Here is a 21,872-nt window from a genome sequence, read left to right on the forward strand (position 1 = left end):
CCCATGTCTCCTCCTTTCCCCTCCCCTCCCTCCCCCCCCTCTTTTTTTTTCTCCTCCCATTCACTGTCAGGGAGGGCCGCCTCGGAAGGGCCGATTCCTCAAGGCACGGCGCCGGCAGAGACTGGCAGCGGCAGCAGCTACAACAGTGAGTGGATTGCAAATCACCAGGGGCTTAGGTGGCACACAGGGGCAGCTTCCCCCGCAGCCCCGTGCCCAGGTCACCGGTGACAGTCCCCAGGCGGCTTTGCCCGGGCCCAGCCGTGCCGCCCCGCGCTGCGGCCGGCCCTGCCCGGCCTCGGCCGGCCCGGTGACCTGCGCTGGGCAGCTCTGGGGCTGGAGCAGCTGGGGCTGCAGCAGGTCAGGGCTGAGGTGTGCGTGGCCAGTCCTGTGTGCGTGCCGGGGGTGTGTGTGAGCTGGGGAAGCCTGGCCGGCACCTGGGCACAGCCAGGGCTGCCAGGCTTCGCTGCAGTTTGTGTCTGAGGAGCAGGCTGAGTGCTGTCAGAAACTCGAGGTGGGTGCAAGGCACGGAGAAAAGACCCAGAGATACTCAAGGCTTCTCTTATCCTAAAGTGAAAGGAGCCTGAGAATGTTCCCAGCCTTGGAGCAACTGGTATGGAGCAGCCCACAGTCTATGGTGGTAAATTCTGAGTCCCCAAAACACAGGGACGTGCCTGGAGAGATGGCACAACCTCACTGCCAAACACACGGAGGAGTTTTCTGGGGCAGAAGACAAAAAGCTGCTCAGTTCATGCCAGGGAGTGTTGGAAAAATTGAATCCCAATGCTGGTTGTGCTCCAGTGCTGAGGATGGCCCTGGACGTGCTGGAATGAACTGGGACAGACACAGCCTGAGGGACCCCGAGCTGGCATTGCTGGCACTGAGGGTTCAGCCGAGAGCTGGGTGGGGCAGCAAGGACCACAAACAGTGCAAAGCAATGGATCCAGATCACAGGTTCATCCTCCCCTCTGCTCTGGGTGTTCCGAAGTGACTCAAGCACAGCCCGTAGGAGCAGGAAGCGCATCCACGTCTCTGTCAGGGCAGGGCAATCCGTGCAGTGTGGGAAAGGAATCTGTCGAGAATTAGGGTGAGGGGATGTTGTGGAGGAGCCTCCCCGGGGCAGTCTCTGCAGCGTGAGTGGCTTTGCTGTGTGTGCCCACGGACCAGTCTGTATCACCACACCGTGGGGTGTCTTACTGCTGATAGAAAGTGCTGCTTTAGTTACTGTATGTCTCGAAGCTGTCACCAAACTGTACCAACGTGATTTTTTTTTTCTGCCACTTCTCAAGGTTCTGCAGGTAGGTGGTCCTGGGAGCAGCGTCCTCAGTGCTCCTGCCTCACCCCCCGTGCTCTGGGTGGACAGTGCAGAGCTCTCATTCCCTGTTGGAGTAAATGTAGTGATGTTTGCCCTACCCACTAAAAGCTGCTTTTGGAGGGGGAAAAAAAGTGTTTTCAAAGAATTCCGACATCCCCAGAGGGCAGGGATTGCACACCGGGTGCTGCTGAGAGGCTGCTCACTGATGTGTGGCCGCTTTTTCCACGCAGCATTTCTGCTCCTTGAGGCATGTCTTGGTGGTAAACCGAGCTCTGTAAACGCTGACCTCCTCACGGTGTCCTCTGCAAACAGCACTGCTGGTTCCAGGGGTGGCAGCACTCATCTCCCAGCCCCGTGGGGCTCAGGAAGCTCCAGTGTCCCTGCCCAGCCTTTGTGCTGTGCTCAAAGTGCAGCTGCAGTGACCCCCCACCCTCCTGCATCTGCTGCATGAAGTGGAACGGGCAGAGCTGTGCCTGGCAAGCCTTCAAGGGCTGGAAGGGCAAAGGAGTGAAGCACCCTGGCACTGAGGCGTGCAGAGGCCCTGCAGGGTTGTGGGTTGTCCGGTTTGCTCCAGGGTGCCCTGGTGGGAGAGCTTTAAGCTGGCATTGGGAAGGAAATGCTGGCCCTGGAGAGTGAAGGGAGGGGGAGAGAGAATCCACTCTGCATCCTCACGGGGCATTTTCTCTTTAATTTGCACGCAGTGTTGAAAAGAGCCGCAATAAAGAAGAGCAAAAATGACCTGATTCATGCAGAAGAAGGTGAGGACCATTTCACAGACATTTGCTCCGTTGGTGAGTACTGGCTTCGCATCCCCCAAGGTTTCAATCTCCACCTGAACCTGTCCATGTCATGTTTCCTCCTCTGGAGAGGCTCCTTTGCTCCAGAAGCTGCAGTTTCTTGAAGGAGAATGAATTTCCACTCGACTTGCCAAAGCAAAAAGCTCCGTGGCTTCACCCTCTCCCTGCGCTGCCTGCCTCAGCTCTTGCATGCTGCACCCTTGGGAGAGCCCTGCAAAGCCTTGGCACAGTCCCTGCTGGGCTGGCCATCCCAGGATTCTGCTTGGAACGTGCTCATTCCTGCTAATGAACCCCAAATCTGCCAAACAACACTGTTGGAGGGAGGAGAGAAGTGGCCACAGTGCCGTGGTCACTAATGCCCAGCTGAGGTGTCCCAGGAGTGGTCACTCGGAAGTGCTGGGCAGTGGCCTCAATTCTCTCATTCTTGTCTTAGAGGAAGACCTTAAAGGGATTTTAAAGCCAGATCTGGAGATCCAGTGCAGAGCAGGGCAGCCTGCACTGTGGGGCGTTGCTGGGGTGGATTTGGCATCCTCAGGCTGAGGAGGTGCTGCCCGTTCTGCAGCTGCCAGAGCTGATTCCCTGCTGAGACCTGCCCAGATGGGGAGGCAGAGGCAGCTCTGGGCTGCCAGGGCAGGCTCTGGGCACTCAGCACCCACCTCAAGGAGCTGCTGGAGCCAAACCCCTGTGAGCCGTGGGAGAGCATCTCCTGCTGCTCTGCAGTCGGGTGCTTTGCTCATCCCCTGTTGTTGGAGCCTGTTTTGCTGCTGAAGCAGCAGATGTTCTCATTATCTTCCAAAGAAATGTCTTGGCAGCCCAGTCCCCACGAAGCAGCAAATCCTGGATGCACAGGAGGAGCAGCACAAACAGCACATTTGAGAATCCGTGTCCGTGGCTGTTGCACAGCATGAGTGCCTCAATTGCCCTTTGGAAAGTTGGCATTGATGATTTCAGGGATCACAGCTGCTGCTGGAATTTATTTTTCCTCCTTTAAAGGAAGAGTTGGTTGCAGAAAATGAGGGTGGCTTGGCATGTTCCTGACACCAGCACTGAGCTGCCACAGTCCCCTGGGCTGCAGGGTTTGTGGTGAAACTGCTGCCACTTCCAGGAGAGGTTTGGTGCTGAAAAAGGGCAAAAATGCAGCAGCCTGTGTGCATTTTTGGTTTGGTTTGTTGATGTTTTTTTTCTCGGATCCTTGCATGGATAACAAGGAATTGTCATTTTTGGAATATTTACTCACGGTTGCAATAATTATGAGATCTTTGCCTCCAAATCCAAGTCCCTCCAGGCTCTGGGCAGCCAATGCCATGCCAACAGATCTTGGAGTTCAGCATTTCAGGTGGCAACGGATGATGGAGCATCTGGGCTTGGGAATAATCCGAGGTAGAGCTGGGAACTGTCTCGGGAGCATATGGCAGGGAAAATAACAGCAGTGCTTTCCACCTTCTGTGAGTGCTTCACCCACTTGGGAAAAGTGGCTTTGATTTTGATTCATGGAACGAGGCAGAAAAGAAGGAATGGATTAAGCAGCTACTTCTGCAGGCTTGTGAAGAGGCTGAAATGCAGAGCATAAACAATCAGATCACGTGGGCAATTACGCATAAAGGATCTGTTTTGGAGAAAAGGGGTTTTTGGATGGTTTTCTCTAATGTGTTCGGATGGGAGCAGAAGGAGTGTGGAAGAACTAACAAATAATCCCTGAGTGCCACGTGAAGATGCAGCTCAGGGTGGGGGAGACTGCCAGGTCTCTCTCTGGCCATTGGCTGGAAATGTTGCACTTTAATTCAAACTCAAGCACCTTGATGAGCTTTATAACTGCAGTATAAAGCTCTGTAGTGGTAAACACTTCCCAGGGTGTTTTCTGCAGTTGTTCTTAGCTTTTATTCTTTTCTTTCTACTCCCACTGGTTTCACACCCTCTGTGCTGTACCAGGCATGGGGCACTGCCTTGATTGCCAGACACCAAAGCCTGGAGATGTTTTCCATGTTAGAGCAGTTTAAATATCACTGCTTTGCATTTCTGGAAGATCAGCAGACAGGAATGAGAGGGCAGCACTGTTCCTTTGCCAGTCTGGGAGTACGGAGGGGCTTGGCTATCCGAGAGCTCTGTACCTGCTAAGGAGTGCTGTGACATGAAGCAGCCTAAATCCCAAACTATGTCTCTTCTTGTTGTCTTAAAGCAGAGCAGAGGAGGAGCACTGTGATTTTTTCTCTTCCAAGCTGCCAAAGGCAGGATTTTCAAACCAACAGAAGTACACACTGATTTTTTCAGCACGGAGTTTGTTCAAAGCCTGGCCAAGGCCAGCTCTGCTTTTGGAGTACTGGTGGATGGCCAGAAATGTGGAATGGAGCAGAGAGCTCACTTTCCATGGGGGAACATCACACTTGTGTGGGGCTGTGAGGCTTGGAGAACCTGCTGCTGTCACATCTGGATGCCTCATCCTTTCTCTGGCTGCTGTGGGTGATGTGGCAGGATGAGGCTGGGTGAGATTCCCACCCATTCCAAGTGTTGACATGGAGGTGGTCACACTCCCAAGATTTGGCTGCTGAAGTCAGAACTCTTTGTTCATGTCACTGAGCCCAGGAGAGCCACCTGCTCCAGGACAGGACGAGGACATGTCCTGCTCATCCTGCTGGGATGCTCCATCCCAAAATGCAGAAGGACAGCAATGATATCTTGTCCCAAACCACTGGCACAGGCAGTGGCCAGCCTGGCACAATCACCATTTGCCCTGCTTGCAGCAGCTTCCATGGCTGCTGCAGAGGAGCCCCAAGAGATCCATGCATTTATTCCCTTATTCCTGATTTATCCTGCCTCAGCATCAGCTGGAGATTGCCTTTTCATCTGAGCAGTGCCTCTACCCCAGGGGGAGAGCTGGCATCAGGAATCATTTCTTCCATCAGCTTCCTATTGTTGAAACCCTTGACTCTTTGCCAGGGTTTCAGCCCAGAGTGGAAATGGAGCTGATAGAGGCAGAATTGAGACAAATGAATGGCTGAGCCCAAAATCTGATGCACGGAGGCAGGTTGGGCCCTCTGCTAAAGAAATAGCTGAGGCTGGAGAGTAAATTAAGGAGAATTCACTCAATTTCCTAGTAACTGGTCCTTGGAGCAGGAAAAACAGGGACCAGCTTTCCTTTTGTACCTACCCAGCTCCACGAGGACGTGCTCCACACCGTGGGCAGACATACCCTGTGCCTGCTGCTCTGTCCCTGCCAACCAGGAAAAAGTGATGAGTTTAACTGGGACAATCAGGATTGCTGCAAAGGTTTGGAAGCCAGTTTAGGTGGTGGAGCTAGGCATTGACCCATGGAGTTTTAAAAGCCCAGCCTTCATCCCTCATTACAAGCGAGATGCCCTTGCTCAGCCCATTCTCAACATCCCCAGCTTCCTGCTGAGCTGTTCTGGTGCTTGGAGAGGCTCTGTGTGCCGAGGAACCCCCTCCAGCCTTTTCCCTGCTGGGGTGGGCTGTGGTGACTCTTCTTTCTGTCCCAGGGTCTCCCTTTGCCCGTGCCAGTTTGAAGAGTGGGAAGAACGACAGCTCGTCCTACTTCAGGAGGAAAGAGAAGATGTTCCGCTTCTTCATCCGGCGCATGGTGAAGGCTCAGAGCTTCTACTGGGTCGTGCTCTGTGTGGTGGCCCTCAACACCCTCTGTGTGGCCATGGTGCACTATGACCAGCCCGAGAAGCTGACCACTGCTCTCTGTGAGTACTGCAGGGAGCTGGGGGTGCTCAGCCTGGAGAAAAGGAGACCCAGGGGTGCCCTCATCACTCGGCACAGCTCCTGAAAGGTGCCTGTGCTCAGCTGGGGCTGGGCTCTGTCTCCAGGCAGCACTGACACAACCAGAGCACACAGCCTTAAGCTGGGCCAAGGGAGATACAGGTTGGGTGTTAGGAAAAAGATTTGCATGGAAAGAGAGACAAAGTTCTGGAAGGGATGCCCAGGGAGGTGGTGGAGTCCCCATCCCTGGGTGTGTTTAACAAAGCCTGGATGTGGCACTGGGTGCCAGGGTTGAGTTGAGGGGTTGGGGCTGGGCTGGACTTGATGATCTTGAAGGTCTCTTCCAACCCAGTGGTTCTGTGAATTCTGTGAATTCTGTGAGTACTGGCCATTCCTGTTCCCTCAGCAGCTCTGCTGTTTCTGATCCCACAGTGCCATGGTCACGTCCTGGCTCTCAGCATCCCTCAAAGCTTCCTTCTCCTCACTCACCAGTCATGGAATCACAGAATGGTTTGGGTGGGAAGGGAGTTTAAATACCAGCTTATTCTACCCCCTGTGCAGGGATATCTTCCACTAGACCCTGTACAATCTGGCCTTGGACTCTTCCAGGGATCCAGAGGCAGCCACAGCTTCTCTGATAATTCCATTCCAATCCCTATCCTCACAGGGAAGAGTTCCTTCCCATTATCCCATCAATCCCGGCCCGCTGGCAGTGGGAAACCATTTCCCTTGTCCTGGCATTCCAGGCCCTTGTCAATTGTCTCTCTTTACCTTTCCTCTCGCCCCCTTCAGGTCCTGGAAGGCCACGTTTAGGTCATCTCAAAGCTTCCCTTCTCCAGACTGAACAATCTCAGTTCTCTTTCAAATCGTATTTCAAATTATTGAATCACACAATTCAGAAAAAAATCCACCAGGGTATTAGTTTGAGAGAGGAATGTTATCCTAAAGGTTATTGCAAATTTGAGATTCAATCAGGTGTAAAGCCTGGAGCAGGGCAGGAGGAATTGTCCTGGAATGGGGCAGAAGGAATTGTCCTGGAGCAGGATTCCCAAAAGGAAGGGGAATGATGCCTGGGAACAGCAGGATTCTCTGGCTAACCTGTGTCCAGAGAATGCAAATTTGTGTCACTTTGCAGCTGATCTGCAGCCATGGCTGATTGCTGTTGGGGACACACTCAGAGCTCTGCTGGCTCTGACATTCCCAAGGTACCAGCAGCTGGAATGGCCTGTGAGATAAAAATCCTGCAAGTGCTTATGGAATCAGCCCCTCCATGTGCTGTGATTCCTGCCAGAGCCTTTAAAAGGTTTCAACTTTACAGCTCTTTTTTGCTTCCATGCCCTCCCTGACGGGGTGTGATGACATGGGACGGGTGTCACGGTGCCCTCCTGTGACATTAAGTGACAGAAATACTCCCAGAGGGAAGATTATCCTGTATTTGTGAAAAGATTTTATTTTAGCTGGTTGCTGTGGTCACCTGGTTTAGCTCAGAGAGTCTAGAAGTGCTTTTGAAATAGGAGTTTTGGGTTTTTAAATTGCTTTGATGAATAAGAAATGGTGTCTCCCTGAGGTCACAGACTTGCTGACAAAGCTTGGTTTAAAAAAAAATATAGAAGGTGAGGGATGCGGCTTTTTTTGTTTATTTTAATGAAGTTTGGAGGCTGGGACTCCTAGAGCTGGAAAACTCCTAGAAATTCCTCATGCTGATAGTGCAAATCTTTCCTTCTGAAGGGATGGGGTGAGGTTTGTTCCTGGAAGACAAAGCCATTCCTTTGGCCATTTCTGACTCTATAAAATGGCCAGGAACAAATCTGTTGTTCAGCACTTGACCAGATGAAAATTTAAATAAAACTTCAGACAAAAAGCAAAGAGAAGACTGGGGAAAAAACCTCAAATATTTCCAACAGTCTAACAATGTTGGCTTAGATCTTTAAAGATCCTTATCTACCTAATTTGCCTTGATTTCTCTATAAATTAGATACTTAAATATTTCTTGCCTCAGATCCTCAGGTCTTACCTTATTACAGGGAAGGCAAACTTTTGAAGTTTTTTTTTACTAGACCTAAGAGGTCAGGAATACTGACTGCTCTGACATCAAAAGCTCCTTATTAATATTTGTTGAAATATTTAATGCCACCTGGTAATGGAGCTCTAATGAGAGATGTATAATAAGGACAGAAATTTCTTTCAAGTATTTTTTTTTTGCAAGATTTTGACTGAAAAGAGAGACAGACCATACAGAGAAGTCACTCTTGCTTATTCATTACCTCCATTTACCAGAGGAAATAATAAGCTAGATTGGCAGAGTAATTAATTTGAGGATTAGGATTTCCTCTGGAATTAGGACGAAATGTTTAGGAAACAAACCCTACACTTGAAGTCTTTCAACTCAAAAAAAGGTCACAGATTTACAAAACAGTTTTGGGAGCACCTTATGCAGTGACTTTTCCAAGGGAACATGGAGAAATCCATGAGCCAGAAACTCCTTAATGTTCCAGTGAGAGCTGGAAGGGCTGTTCTGTCTCTTGGAATTATTCACCTCCAGCTGGGAAACTTAGACAGAAGCCACAAATTAGGCTTCCATTCTATCCCAGCTGCAGACAAAAAGTAGGGAATAGGTTGGAATTAGAGGTGGATCCATGTTTCAGGAACTCTGCACTTGTCCATAACACCCAGTAAGGTCAGTTAGCATCAGGAGCACTTGGGCAGCAAGTTTGGGTTTCTTGGTGTAGAGTCCCACTGAGCTGGGACTGGGGGTTCCACTGCCTTACATTTAATGGAAGAGGCAGAAAACCACCCAAAATTGGGATTTCTTGGGGATGAAATTCTCAGCATCCTGCCAGCCTTTGCACCATCCCACTGCCCTTTACCTGGGAGCCCTGAGGATCCTTTGGCAATGGGGAAACACCTGGGCAGGGGCTCCACAAACCATCCCTGAAAGAAATCCAGAATGGGGCAGGAAGGGGCCTGAGAGGGTCACCTGGTGCCACCTCCCTGCTCCAGCAGGACCATCCCAGAGCACAGGGCACAGCATTGGCTCTGGAATATCCCAGGGAGGAGACTCCACAGCCTCCTGAGCTGCTTGTTCACTCACAGGGAAGAAGTTCAAGTGGAACTTCCTGGGATCAGTTCCTGCCTGTTCTGCTGTCCCATTGCTGGGCCCCTGGAGCAGAGCCTGGGCCCTGCTCTGAGCCCTCCCTGCAGGTGTTTTGATGAAATTCCTCTCAATCATCTCTTCTGGAGGCTGAGCAGCCCCAGCTCTCTCAGACTTGTCCTCACGAGAGAGATGCTTCAGTCCCCTCAGCATCTCTGTCACCCTTCATCCAGGAGCTCCGAGTATTTCTGGGATATTAAACCCTGCTGGAAACTCCCCTGGCACTGGGGAGGGGCAGCCCAGCGTGGGTCACAGAAAAAAACAGATTATCCAAAAGCAGGGAAAGGTTTTGTGGATGCCCACATTGGTTTTTCAGACAGGGTGGTACAAGATTGGTCACTGTGACAATGAAAATAAAAACCTGAGATCCCAGCCTGGTTTGGGTTAGAAGAGACCTCAAAGCCCATCTGATTCCACCCCTGGTAAGGTAGAGACACCTCCCACTGTCCCAGGCTGCTCCAGCCTGGCCTTGGGCACTGCCAGGGATCCAGGGGCAGCCACAGCTGCTCTGGGCACCCTGTGCCAGGGCCTGCCCACCCTCCCAGGGAACAATTCCTAATTCCCAAGATCCCAACTAAACCTCTCCATGAATGGTCATCATGGAAATTCTGAAGTACACCAGACAGTTTGGGGGGTTTTTATTTGTTTGTTTTGGGGTTTGTTTTATTTTTTAAGATGGTTTTCTCCAAGAGAAGAAGCAGAGGCTCTGTTGGCTCATTTGGGGATGATTGCTCTGGGCAGAAACCCATTGTAGTGTGATTTTTGAACAAAGAACTTTGGAGAACTGTCCTGAAAAGCCCTACAAGTTCAATCTCTTAAATTCCAAGTATCCCATTCCTCCAAACCCTCCTGAATTCCAGGCTGAGGAGCTGTGGGACTGCATTCACACCTGGCTGTGCACTGGGGATGACCCAAACCTTCCTACCCCTTTCCTGGGGGCTGGCAGAGTTTTCATATCCTCATAGTTCTACAAATCCCTAATTGAATACTGAGTGCAGGGAATATTTGGTGCCTTAAGGACTTTGCTGGTTGTTTTGGTGTCACAGTGATGCCCAGACTGGACGTGTCCCCTCACTCCTGCCTGGGTAACTCTGCAGCACAAACATCTGGAAAGGAGCCCAGCTGGGGCTGAGCCCTCCAGGAATGCTCCTGGAAAGCCCCATTTTGCCCCAGATTTGTGCACAAATCCATCAGATGGAGGCAGAACGAGGAGATTTGAAACAGCTCCTGGAAATACTTGGCAAAATCCTTTAAGTGGGAGAGTGACAGAGTTTAAAAATGGCTTAAAAGTTAATCCATGATGAGGGAACATCACTGCAGAGGAGCAGGGCCTGGCTGGTGAGATGCAGAGAAAGAGAGAAATCAAAAATGCCAAAGATGTTGTTTCAGGGAAGGTGCTGAGGAATGAACTGAGGAGGTTTATTGTGAACTGCAGCAACAGGAGAGGAGCACTGGAAAGGATCTGCTAAACCCTGCAACTCTACCCAGGCACCTCTAATTCAATTATACCTGTCCCTCTGGGGAGAAGTTTAATTACATTACAAATTAATTTTACTTAAAGAACAGTTGGTAAAAGCCTACGGGTCTGCATTGATTTATTTTTCCCTTGGTCTTTTCTTTTAACTTTTCTGTTTTGAATTGTTCTGATTAGCTTTCTCTGCTTGATGCTCCATATCTCTACAACTGCTTTGCAAAAAGGACTGCAGGAGCTTTGGAGAGAGGCTTGGGATTTCTTTAGCCTTATTGAAAGCACTGATGAGGAATTCTTTGAATTCTTGTGGTATGATTAATAACAGGCCGTACTTCATGCCCCCGTAATTATCCTCAAATTCAATCAGAGATTCTCCTGCTCTGTGTGGAAAGGACTCCAGGGCCAAATAGGATTTCTCTCATGCTACAGATGGACACTGCTCAGTGAAGCACAGGACTTTGGTTAAATAAGCTGCAGTTGCCTATAAAAGAATATATTTCAAACATCTATTTCATTATTTCATTATCATCTCTTCACGCTCCTTTCCACCACTGCCAATATTCTGAGAAAGAAGAGATTTCAGTCAGAAACCAACTCTGGAATGGCAGCACTGAGGTCTGGTAGCAGCAAAGATGAATTTTCAACTGAGGGCCCCTCAAAATCCATGCTGGGGACACCGTGGAGGTGCAGAGTGACCACGGCTGTGCCTTTGGGAAAGGCAGCCCCTGAGTGACCCAGTGCTGAAACCTCCTCCCCTCAGCCCCTAAAACCATCCCACAGTCCCTAAAACTCATGCCAGAGTCCCTTAAACCCATCCCACTGTCCCAAAAACCCATCCCGCAGCCCCAAAAACCCATCCCACTGTCCCAAAAACCCATCCCACAGTCCCAAAAACCCATCCCACAGTGCCAAAACCCCATCCCATAGTCCCTAAAACCCATCCCACAGTCCCAAAAACCATCTCACAGTCCCTAAAATCCATCCCACAGCCCCAAAAACCCATCCCACAGTGCCAAAAACCCATCCTGTGGGAGCAGCTGCAGGCATTGCTACAGGGCAGGAGGCCCCAGGGATGGGGCTGGGGGTGGGCTCCTCTTCCTCTGGCTAAAGCTGTGGGGTGAGGTAGGGACCAGAGCTCTCTGGGTCTGTGGGATGGGTTTTAGGGACTGTGGGATGATTTTAGGGACTGTGGGATGGGTTTTGGGGACTGTGGGACGGGTTTTAGGGACTGTGGGATGGGTTTTAGGGACTGTGAGATGGTTATAGGGACTGTGGGATGGATTTTAGGGACTGTGGGATGGGTTTTGGGGACTGTGGGACGGGTTTTAGGGACTGTGGGATGGGTTTTACCCTCAGCCCCTAAAACCATCCCACAGTCCCTAAAACTCATGCCAGAGTCCCTTAAACCCATCCCACTGTCCCAAAAACCCATTCCACAGTCCCAAAAACCCATCCCACAGTGTCAAAAACCCATCCTGTGGGAGCAGCTGCAGGCATTGCTACAGGGCAGGAGGCCCCAGGGATGGGGCTGGGGGTGGGCTCCTCTTCCTCTGGCTAAAGCTGTGGGGTGAGGTAGGGACCAGAGCTCTCTGGGTCTGTGGGATGGGTTTTAGGGACTGTGGGATGATTTTAGGGACTGTGGGATGGATTTTAGGCACCTGAGGTGTGACTCGGAGGACTGTGGGACGGGTTTTAGGGACTGTGGGATGGGTTTTAGGGACTGTGAGATGGTTATAGGGACTGTGAGATGGTTATAGGGACTGTGGGATGGTTTTTAGGCACTGTGGGATGGATTTTAGGCACTGTGGGATGGTTTTAGGGACTGTGGGATGTTTTTTAGGCACTGTGGGATGGGTTTTAGGAACTGTGGGGAGGAGGTTTCAGCACTAGGTCACTCAAGTTTCACTCAGGGCTGCCCTTCCCAAAGGTCTTTTCTTTCTCCAACAAGTTCTGCAGGGATCCTTCCTGGCTCCTTAATCTGTGTAGGTCTGAAGCCCAAATGCACAATGTCTCCTTTCAATAAATCCAGTGTTTGAGCATAGCATTTGAGCATTTATGGCCTGAGAGCCTGCCCAGTGCTGCACCTCATGTTTGGGGCAATTTGGCCTTTTTTTGGTGCTGTTGTTGCCTTTGAAGTCAAAACCCAGCTCCCTCTGGATGCCAATATGCAGCATTTGCAAGGAAAAGGCTTTCTGGAGCATATTTATTTCTGCCTGCTGAGCATTTCACATCAGCTTGGGCAAAACCGGGAAGTTTTGCCCTGTTGAGGTTCTCCTGCTCATTTTAATGTGAGAGGAGAGTGACGAGATGGAAGTGTCAGGCCCAGCACCTGCCTCTGATGCCACTGGACTTGGAGATGGGGCAGAAATTGAATTAATCCATAAATGATTGACAAAAAGGAGCTGGTAACTCTAATTAGGAACCTAATTCAAAGGTGTGGGGTGAAGTGATGTTTGCATGGCCTTTGCCAACAGCACAGCTTGGAAATGAAATAAGAGTGGTTGTATCAAACCTTTCCTCCTGAAATCACATCACAAAATGCTTTTGAGTAAGGCAAATGAAATTAGGTGAGGTTTGAATACCAGGAGGCCCAAACAACAAAATTGCATTTTCAATTATTTAGGCAGGACCTTCTCAGAAGGAATCATGTGTTGGATGCAGCGGCCTCTCCATGGAGCCAATTCCTTCTGCCTGAGGAGTTCAGGGGCTGAATTCCACTTCCCTGCATCCCAGCCTCACTGGGCTGTGATTTGTAGCATCTGGTACCTGCTGGGACACAGCTCTTGCTGCCAGTTCTGGGCTCTGCTCTGGAATTCATCAGCTGGGGAAGGCCAAGGGTGGCTCTGGCAAGAGCAGCAGAAGGAAGTTGGTTTCTAGATGCTCTGAGTTTTAAACAGTTCCTGGCTTTATTTATTTATTTATTTTTAATATAGAATGAACTAATTTTTTTACTATCTTTTGCCACTTTCTAGCTTTTTTCTTGGGGGATATTCTGGATTTGCACGGGTGTTTGCAGGATGTGTCAGCCTGATGGTGACACTTTGCACTGGTGATACCCAGGGTGTGTTCAGCCTCTGCTGGAGCGGTGACTGAACATTAATCCTTGCTCCTTCCTCCTTTTTTTTCCCCTTTGGGATGATGGTAATTGTCTTGGCAAAGTGTCCTGAGGTCTGTTGGTGCAAATTTGCAGTGAAAAAACACTGCTGAGGATTTTTGTTGTTCTCTGGAAGAATCTGGGGGCACCTGAGGTGTGACTCGGACAGGTGAGGCTGGGGCAGAGATAAGGGGATGAGAATCTCCCTGCTAGAGATATGACACATCTGGGGGCTGTACATCCCATTGCTTCCTTGTGCATCCACAACCTCTCCCTGTGATTTTATCAGCTGATTTAACAAACTAGCTTGATATCAATCCTTGGGATAGGGAGCCTGCACCTGGAAGTCATGCCAGTCAGCACCGCCTGCTGAGTGTGACACCAGAGTCCCTCTCCAGCTCTCCTGGAGCCCCTTCAGGCCCTGGAAGGGGCTCTGAGCTCTCCCTGGAGCCTTCTCCTCTCCAGGGGAGCACCCCCAGCTCTCACAGAGCAGAGGGCTCCAGCCCTGGAGCATCTCCAGCATCTCTGGACTCAGGGGTGCCCTCATCACTGCACAGCTCCTGAAAGGTGCCTGTGCTCAGCTGGGGCTGGGCTCTGTCTCCAGGCAGCACTGACACAACCAGAGCACACAGTCTCCAGCTGCACCAAGGGAAATACAGGTTGGATATTAGGAAAAAGTTTTTGACAGAAAGAGTGATAAAGTTCTGGAATGGCTGCCCGGGGAGGTGGTGGAGTCCCCATCCCTGGGTGTGTTTAACAAAGCCTGGATGTGGCACTGGGTGCCAGGGTTGAGTTGAGGGGTTGGGGCTGGGCTGGACTCGATCTTGAAGGTCTCTTCCAACCCCGGGATCCTGTGAATTCTGTGACTCGTTCCAGCAGCTCCAGGTCCTCCTGCTGGTCCCAGAGCTGGAGGCAGCCCTGCAGGTGGGTCCTCACCAGAGCAGATGGAAGGTCAGATGGATTCCCAGCACAATTATGGATAGCTCCTTACTCTGGGATGTTGGTGCTGGAGGCAGAGTTTCCTCACTGAGTCATTGCATCTCCTGTGAGAAAGGAGAGAAAAGTTGCAGCTTGGTCAGGTGTGAAGAGGTTTCTCCTCAAAAGCTCCAAGCTCAAGGTCAGAGGGAGTCGTGCTGCTCCTATGCCCTGAGATCCAGAGGGTGGATCTGCCTCTTCCTGGGAAAAAGGCTGTGGGTCTCAGATTTTGTCATCTTATTCCTCAGCTGGGAACATGTTGCCCTTGAGAGTCTCCTTTAATGCTCTTGCTGCTGTTTTCAAGGGGAGCAGGTCACGTGGGATAATTAATGCTTGCCTGAAATTTCCTCCCCTTTTGCAAATGTTGGCACAGGTGTCCTTGCAGGCTCCTCGCTAAGGTGTTAATAAAGCCTCTCTCATCTCATTATTGCTTCCTGGATTTCAGGGAACTTTATGCCCATAGTGTTCCATGACTGGCTTTCATTTAAAATTTAAAATTTAAAACCCCTTTTTTATTTTTGGGTAATTGAAGCTGTGTTTTTCAAGGCATTTCCAAAGGCACCCAGAATGCCCCTGGGCCAGCTCTGCTCACTCCCTATGGATGTGCAAGGCTGGGAATGGAAATCCAAGGCAGAATGGAAATCTCTCCCCACACTCAGCTGAAGCTGCAGATTGCAGGAGGTCAGAGCATGGTGGAATCATGGAATATCCTGAGCTGGAAGGGACCCACCAGGATCACCCAGCCCAGCCCCTGTCCCTGCCCAGACCCCCCCACAACCCCACCCTGGGCATCCCTGGCAGCGCTGGCCAAAGGCTCCTGGAGCTCTGGCAGCCTCGGGGCCGTGCCCATTCCCTGGGGAGCCTGGGCAGTGCCAGCACCCTCTGGGGGAAGAGCCTTGCCCTGAGCTCACAGAATTCACAGGATCTGTGAATTGACTGGGTTGGAAGAGACCTTCAAGACCATTGAATCCACCCCATCCCCAACCCCTCAACTCAACCCTGGCACCCAGTGCCACATCCAGGCTTTGTTAAACACACCCAGGGATGGGGACTGCACCACCTCCCTGGGCAGCCTTTCCAGAACTTTATCACTCTTTCTGTGAAAAACTTTTTCCTAATATCCAGCCTGTATTTCCCTTGGTGCATCTTGAGACTGTGTCCTCTCATTCTCCAGCCTGAGCTGCCCTGGCCCAGCCCCAGCTGTTCCCTGGCTCCTGTCCCTGTCCCAGAGCAGAGATTGGAGCTGCCCCAGAGTGCAAAGCACCTGGAATCCAGGATCATCCTGCTGAAATTTTCCTTGTATCTGTTGCCCCTCTTCTGTTTCTGTGCACCTCTGCATAAAGTTTGGCACCATCTCCTTTTTATCATTCCTGGAATCATAAAATTGAAATTACAGGAGACTGTCTTGTAGCATCTGTTCTGCTGCAGCCTCTGAGAACCTCCTGTGCTGCACTAAACAAGGTGATTAATTCCCACCTTTTGAGGTTTGATTCTTTTCCTCATCTTTTCTCCAGAGAGAGAGCTTTGCCTTCTGCTGTTTGGTTTTTCTTGGTAGTGTAGGTGGTTTTTGCCTTTTTTTGGTTTTCTTTTTTTCTCTGTGCACCTCTGCATAGTTTGGTACCATCTCCTTTTTATCATTCCTGGAATCATAAAATTGAAATTACAGGAGACTGTCTTGTAGCATCTGTTCTGCTGCAGCCTCTGAGAACCTCCTGTGCTGCACTAAACAAGGTGATTAATTCCCACCTTTTGAGGTTTGATTCTTTTCCTCATCTTTTCTCCAGAGAGAGAGCTTTGCCTTCTGCTGTTTGGTTTTTCTTGGTAGTGTAGGTGGGTTTTGCCTTTTTTTGGTTTTCTTTTTTTTTGGTTGGTTTTTTGTTTTTGTTTTTAACATTTCACTCTTGCTGTTGCTTATTGGCCTCCAGATCCAAACTTAAAATGCCAAAGGCAGTGTTTGCTGTAGCTTCAAGTCCTCAAAACTTGATGTGGAAATTGAAGCCTCCAGCTCTGTTCCTTCTGCCCTTTGTTTCATCATAGGTGATAAATTTTGCCATCAAAAGCTTCCCAGCCTGTGATATGTGAAGAAAAAGGAAACAGAAAGGGCTCTTCCGTAATTACAGGGCTATAAAGGCATAATAAAAATAAATGTGGTAACAGGAGACACAACACCTCTGAATATGAGCCCTCAGAGTCAGCACTTCTCTTGGGTAGAAAGGTATTTTTATCATCAGAGGATGGTACAGAAACTTACACCCCACACCCAAAAGTTTCCATCTCTTGCAAGTACAGAAGTCCCAAAACATCTTTGCAATTAAATGTGACCTTTAAAAATATGAGATCTAGGGCTTTCCTGTGAAATCCCTTTACAGAGACAATGAGGATATTATTTAATGCTCCTTCCCCCACCCAAGAGCACAGGTGAGCATTGCCTTCACACAGCTCATGGACACACAGAGAAAATTGTGCCAAACTCTGCCAGGCTCCTGTTTGCCATTGCACAGGGATTTCGTTCTGCCAGCAGCCCCTTGGTGCTGTGAGAAAAGGAACAAAAAGTTCCCCACATGAACAGCTCTGCCCACCAAGGGCTCATGGATTAATTCAATCTCTTCTGCTGTTTCCAGATTTCGCAGAGTTTGTTTTCCTGGGGCTGTTCCTCACTGAGATGTCTTTGAAGATGTATGGGCTGGGGCCAAGGAATTACTTCCACTCTTCATTCAACTGCTTTGACTTTGGGGTGAGTAACATCCAGCAGGGTGGACAAATCATGGCATGGTTTGGGGTGGTTAAAATCACCTCATTCCAACCCTCTGCCATGGCAGGGACACCTTCCACTATCCCAGGCTGCCCCAACTCCAATGTCCAACCTGGCCATGGGCACTGCCAGGGATCCGGGGCAGCCACAGCTGCTCTGGGAATTCCATTCCAACCCCTCCCCTCCCTCACAGGGAAGAATTCCCAATATCCCATCCAACCCTGCCCTCCATCCTGTCACTCCATGTCCTTGAAAAACCTCCCTCTGATGAGCAGGTGTCTCTCCTGTCATTTAGGTGCTGGGCGTTTAAGGATGAGTATGGAAATCCACGGGAAGTGCTCCTGGGAGGAGCAGCCCCTGTATAAATTAGCAGTGAAATGCATTAAGCTTCCCTCGTTATCCTCCTTTTGGAAGGGAAGTGACAGCCGGGGGATTTCATTTCCTCCAGCCCCGGGCTGTTGGCAGCATCAGCACCCCGGAGTGCTCTGATTGCCGGCAGGTTCTGTCCCTCCCATTGCAACGAGCTGATTGAAAGACAAAAAAACCCCACACATCTTCCTGCTCGTGTCACCCACTGAGAGCCTTCACCTGGAGTCACACGAGCAGAGCTTTGCAGACATCACCAGGAGCAGCAAACACCTGATGAGGTGACAGCAGGGCAGTAATTCAAATTCTGGCAGTGCAGAAATCCAGGCTCAAACTGCAGCTCTGTGTGAATAGCGGGGCTGGGTTTGGCTCCACCTGACAAAGAGCCTGGCGTGTGGATGTTAATTTATTCATTAAAGCTATTAGCTGTAATCTGTGCTCAGAGGAGAACTGGCCTCTCTTATCTGCAGTGGGCTGAGCAGGACTGAGGCTGTTCTAACAACCCAGATATGGAGCTTCAGATCCAGCCACGGGCACTGGGAGAGGGGCTCAGGTCACTGCACTCCTCACCCAGCCCTGCTCTGACATTCAGGCTGCTGTTTCTAGCTTTTATCTGCCAAAATGCTGGGAGTGACTCTTCCTCCATGAAGCCAAATTCCTCTGCTCCCACAAGGGAGGAGGAGCTGTTGTCACCTTCAGTGAGTGACCCCCTGCTAAATCCAAGGCTCTGAGTAGAGATTTATTCTCTTTATTGGCCATGACAGCAGCAAAGCTCAGAGTAAATAGAATTTGAGATTAAATCACTCACCTGTGTCCAGCACCCCAAGGTGTTGTACGAGGCAGTCCCAAATTTGGGGCTCTGGTTTTGGGGTGTCCTGGAAGCTGTGGTTGTGAGTATTCAGAAAAACATAATAATAGAATGATTATATGCATGTGCTTTTATTGAAGAGCTCTGGGTATCAGGGGCACAGACCCAAATCTGACTCCGACATGGGTTCAGGATGAACATGTTTTTGTACCCTTATCATTATATAACTACTTATTAATAATTAAACTTTTATTGTTCTATTGTATACATTGATTTCATCCGAGCATGGATTTTGTAATTTCCATCAAACATCCCAAACATCGTTTCTCATGATTCTTGTTACGATTAAACAATAATTTTATCCAATTACCAAACAATCATTGCATCTAACAATCATATAATTTATCATAGCCATTAAATGATTATACAGGTGCAGTTTCACATGATCCAGTAAAGCCTAACATTTTCCCAGGGCCTACCAGGCCCATCCTTTCTTTCCAAGCCCCCTCTCCTCCAATATCCCATGATTTTACATTTTATCCCTATACTGTCATGGTGGCTCAGAGGGTTGGGATGGCTTGTCCTGCACAGCCCAAGGGACAGTGCCCAGACCCAAATAATCCATAAATTGTCCTTTAGGGGTGTCACTGATACCTTGTGAAGGCGCTCTTGAGAACAGAGACTGGACAAAGATAAAGTAGGGATTTATTAAAGGCCCCAATGGATCCACCATGGGCAGCACAAGGGTGCCCTGCACTGGGTGGGCTCTGAGCTGCCCCCCAGGCTGGCTGCCAATTTCCTTGGATCCCCAAATTCAGGATGCTCCTTCCAGAATGAGAGCTTGACAGGGACAGGTGATTTAGGAGTGTGCACAAGGCAAAAGCTGCACTCAGGACGTGTCTGAGCTTTGTGGGCTGTGCAGCCCTGGCAGGGAGCTCTGCCGAGGGTTTCCCAGGAGGGAAAGCTCTTGATCTGTTGCTAATTCCTCCTCCTTCAGAGAATCCATAGGGATCCTCCTTCTGTCTGTGTTTTTCCCTCCCTCACCCACCTTCCAGCCCCCAGAATGAGTTCAGCCCAGGAACATCACAGAGCTCTGTACCCAGTTTTGTCTGACAAACCATCGAGATGGAGCCGTGCGAGCCCAAAGGGTGCAACAACAAACCAGAGCCACATCTGCCTGGGGAGCACCAGTCTGGTGGGAACCAGGCTCCCAGGAGGGGCTGCTGAGGAAAATTAGTTATCACTGCTGTGTACAGGGGCTGAGGAAAGGTTTTTGCTGATTCATGAGTGCCTGGGTTTGACAAGACAGGTGTCTGCTAAGGAAGGCAGGAGACTCCCTTGAAATGGAAAATGTAAACCCCCTCTCTCTGAATTATTATGACTTTGAAATAAAGGAGCTCTCAGGCAAAGATATGGGACCAGGAATAACAGTTCTTTACTAGGAAAACTAAAAATACCAATCCAATAGTACAAACCTGAGACAATGAAGGATTCCCAATGGTGGGAGAGAAGTTTTAGTTCCTTCTTCTTCAGATGGCAGACAGTGGAATTATCAACTACTGTGCAATTACCTTTCCCTCTGTATTTTCTGGAAGCTCAGGGCACAGTGTGTGTTGCAAGACACTCAAGCAGTGATGGAATTTTTAGAGACATCCAAGTTTTTGTCATGAAAGGGTGGGAGAAAGAACTGTTGGCATTTGCAGCTGAGCCAGCATTAAAAAGTTCTAAATAAAATTTAGTGTCCTTCAAAAAAAGATATTTTAAGGTAGTTTGATTACTAGAGAAGAAAGCAACAAGCTCCTATAAATCAGAGAGTGTTCTCCTCCTGGCTATGGAGAAAGCTGGGGTGAGGTTTTCCAGTTCTCCTGGCTGATTCAGGATTCTCCTGAGCAGCCTGAGCTCTGACTGCTGAGCACCCCAGGGAGCTCAGCAGCAGCTGTGCCCTCTCTGAGGTGGTCTCTCCCTGCAGGTGATCGTGGGCAGTATCTTTGAGGTCATCTGGGCTGCAGTGAAGCCAGGAACCTCCTTTGGCATCAGCGTCCTGCGCGCCCTGCGGCTGCTGAGGATCTTCAAAGTGACCAAGTAAGTGCAGCTCACATGTGGCATTCCCACTCTGGAAAAATCCCTTCACCCAGGAGTTTTCTCCTGGGAAGCTGAGAAGCCTCAGAGAAAAGGAAAACAATTCTTATCTCATTTGCTTCTCCTGTGTTGTGCTCATGTGGAATGTGTTTGGAGATTGTTCACCCTCAGGTGATTTTTTCATTGTTTTGTGCTGTGAGTTGTTTTCACTCTTTGGCCAGTCAGGGCCAAGCTGTGTCAGGACTCTGGAGAGAGTCACCAGTTTTTATTATTATATTTTTAGCACTCTCTAAGTATCCTTTCTGTATTCTTTGGTATAGTTTAGTTTAGTATTCTTTAATATAATACAGTATCATAAAATAATAAATTAGCCTTCTGAGAACATGGAGTCAGATTCATCATTCCTTCCTACATCTGGGGGCAACCCAAGTACAATACTCACAGCACCCCAGAAAATCCCTGGCTCCAGTCAGGGCCAGGAGGAGTGCTTTCCACATTTATCAGCAACAAACTGATAATTAAATCACTCAAATGTTAAAAATAAACCAGAAAAGAATGCCCCAAGCCCTTGGGGGAGTTGGCACAAAATCCCTGCCTGCCCTAATCTCCAAGGTCTGCATTGGGGGACGGGAGCAGATTGAATCTGCAGATGCAGAATTCCCCTTTCCTTGGCTGGGCAGTTGAAAATTTTGGGAATTCCTGAGCCTGGATTTACACCCACAAGGGATTCTAAGAGCCTTTTTTCTCCTCAGTTCCACATCCAGGTTTGTCTGCCCTTGGTTCCTCAGTGGGTTGACAGCAGAATGTCCTTCTTTGCTTTATTTTTAGGCTTGTTTAGAACAAAAATATTGTTATCACTTGTAATTTGTGGTAAAACCCCCAAGTTTTATTTTCTTTCTAAGGCCTATCAACTTCCCACTGATCTGATGACAATTCCTTAAGTGGGAATGACAGTGGGCTGACAGGAGAATTTTTTCTTTTTTAAGCTTGTTAGCTTGTTTAAAACAAAAATTTCATGTTATCACTCTTATTTTGTGGTAAAAAGTTTTTTTTTTTCTTTCTGAGTCCCACAAACTTAGAATGTCCTTCTTTGATTTATCTTTAGGCTTGTATAAAAAAGAGTGTTTTTTTTTTGGTTTTTTTTTTTTTCTTTTTTTTTTTTTCTGAGTCCTATCAACTTCCCACTGATCTGATGACAATTCCTTAAGTATTCAGGCTCTGGAAAAGCAGTTTCCCTGGGGATTGCTAGGAGCTCTGTGCTGACACAAATCTGAAATGTGTTCCTGCTGCCTGGGTTGGGAATGTTGGAGTTTTTCAGCCTGGAGACTCTGAGGTGGAATTTTCACTCAG

General features: G+C 49.3%; 1 protein-coding gene across 9 annotated transcripts in view; it reads left to right on the plus strand.

Moving 5' to 3' along the window:
- CACNA1B (calcium voltage-gated channel subunit alpha1 B) overlaps window positions 1-21,872 on the plus strand; it is a 298,336-nt gene that overhangs the window by 161,374 nt on the left and 115,090 nt on the right. For 4 of the 9 annotated variants that reach the window (XM_039720115.1, XM_039720117.1, XM_039720113.1 and 1 more), the window contains exons 10-14: window positions 71-145; window positions 2,014-2,103; window positions 5,601-5,810; window positions 17,139-17,251; window positions 20,413-20,525. In XM_039720115.1, coding sequence (XP_039576049.1) covers window positions 71-145; window positions 2,014-2,103; window positions 5,601-5,810; window positions 17,139-17,251; window positions 20,413-20,525 — 601 coding nt within the window. The remainder of the gene's footprint in view (window positions 1-70; window positions 146-2,013; window positions 2,104-5,600; window positions 5,811-17,138; window positions 17,252-20,412; window positions 20,526-21,872) is intronic. The other 5 variants (XM_039720116.1, XM_039720119.1, XM_039720120.1 and 2 more) reach the window with 3 other exon arrangements.

The sequence above is a fragment of the Passer montanus genome, unplaced genomic scaffold, assembly GCF_014805655.1.
Source record: "Passer montanus isolate IOZ18808 unplaced genomic scaffold, ASM1480565v1 scaffold43, whole genome shotgun sequence".
Lineage (NCBI taxonomy): Eukaryota > Metazoa > Chordata > Aves > Passeriformes > Passeridae > Passer > Passer montanus.